At 38.8% G+C, this 1,502-nt stretch overlaps 1 protein-coding gene across 1 annotated transcript; it reads right to left on the bottom strand.

Annotated features, from left to right (window-relative positions):
- Positions 1-347: 347 nt before the first annotated feature.
- Positions 348-1,268, bottom strand: LOC119524536 (putative vomeronasal receptor-like protein 4). Its single transcript, XM_037823217.1, has one exon. It carries the CDS (start codon positions 1,266-1,268, stop codon positions 348-350), a length of 921 nt encoding a protein of 306 aa, XP_037679145.1.
- Positions 1,269-1,502: the final 234 nt, after the last annotated feature.

The raw sequence follows: 1,502 nt of genomic DNA, 5'->3' as shown, positions 1-1,502 counted from the left end.
AGTATTTTCTAAATTAAAACACTGAGAGATATGTATACCAAAAGGAGCTTCTAATGCATATACTACACAAAGAAAGAAAAATTTCCCCATATATAGTTCTGAGAGTTGATCAACATTATAGTGCAGGAAAGATGAAGACATGGCAATATGAAATTTATGGTGGGCATGAATGAAAGGAACCACAAATCTTTGGCAGCATAGATGTCTAGCTATTTAGACATCTTTCAAGTATGATTACATACATTTTAATTTAAAAAGATAGTAAATCCTGCGCTATATGAATCATTTAACTGGTGGCATCAGCATCCATTTTGAACCAAATTATTGTCACCACTACCTTGTTAAAATCAATGACATTTCTGCCATGCATTTTGTAAAGCATTGGTTATTCTTTTGTCAGAACTGATCAGCACCAAAGGACTGACAGTAGCATAGAGATTGACTACAAGTCTCTGGACACCCAGGATGATGGGGTTATACTCCCATAACATGGTGCAGGAGGATGAGATGATGAGATCAACCCAGTACATGACCATAAAGAAACCCATCAGCAGCAGGATGGTCTGGGTGGCCCTTTTCTCTGGAGAGGTTCTTAGGGAGAGGCTGGTGCTGTGAAGATGCTGGGACTGCCTCCGGTGCTTGTACAATAGAATCACCATGTATGCACTAGAGAGGACCATCATTCCTACAAAGGAAACATCCATGAATATTGACAGTATGGAAAAGAGACTCCTGATGATGGAGTTAATGGCCAAAAATGCACAATATTTACCAAGAATCAGAAAATTGTTCTTGGTCATGTTGGAATAATTCACGGTGTAGAAAATCATGTTACTATTGAAAGACAAACTGAGGGACCAGATGTAGAATAACATATGGAAGATGAACCTTCTGGATTTCTGTTTGAACCTCACCAAGCAAGAGGAGCTGGGGCTGATGGTGATGGCCTGAAGCACACTCAGGAGACAGGTGGTGAAGATGGAGAGGCTCCTCATCACCCTGTTCATGTAGAAAAATGCCTTACATTTGACATCATTCTGGAAATTAAGTGACTCAAACAGGTCTGGAGACACCAAAATGATGACACTGAAGAGCATCACTATGTGGATGAGGGCCAAGTGACCGGTGATCAGTTCAGAGGGCTTAGGACGGCAGTTGAGAAATGTACAGATGCAGAAGACAAAGAGGAAGGTGTTTGCTGAGATTCCAATGCCAGCTTGGAAGACAATGCATTTATTTATGATAACATAAGTGAACATTGCGCTCATCTTAATGGCTAGAGGAAACAGATTTTTTTTTGCTTCTGGAAACAGAAAAAAACAAAAGAAAACAACAGACTTCGCATTATTAATGTTCTTTCTACCACAGTCCAAAATCATCATGACCATCATCATTTTTATATCACCCAATCTTTAATTAACCCTAAATCTTATAAATGCTTAAAAACTCATCCTCAACACTATTTTATACAACAAATGGCATGTATACATCAAATGCCAATA

The sequence above is a fragment of the Choloepus didactylus genome (assembly GCF_015220235.1).
Source record: "Choloepus didactylus isolate mChoDid1 chromosome 11 unlocalized genomic scaffold, mChoDid1.pri SUPER_11_unloc2, whole genome shotgun sequence".
NCBI classification, from domain to species: Eukaryota; Metazoa; Chordata; class Mammalia; order Pilosa; family Megalonychidae; genus Choloepus; species Choloepus didactylus.
This window is presented reverse-complemented; position numbering and strand designations above follow the sequence as displayed.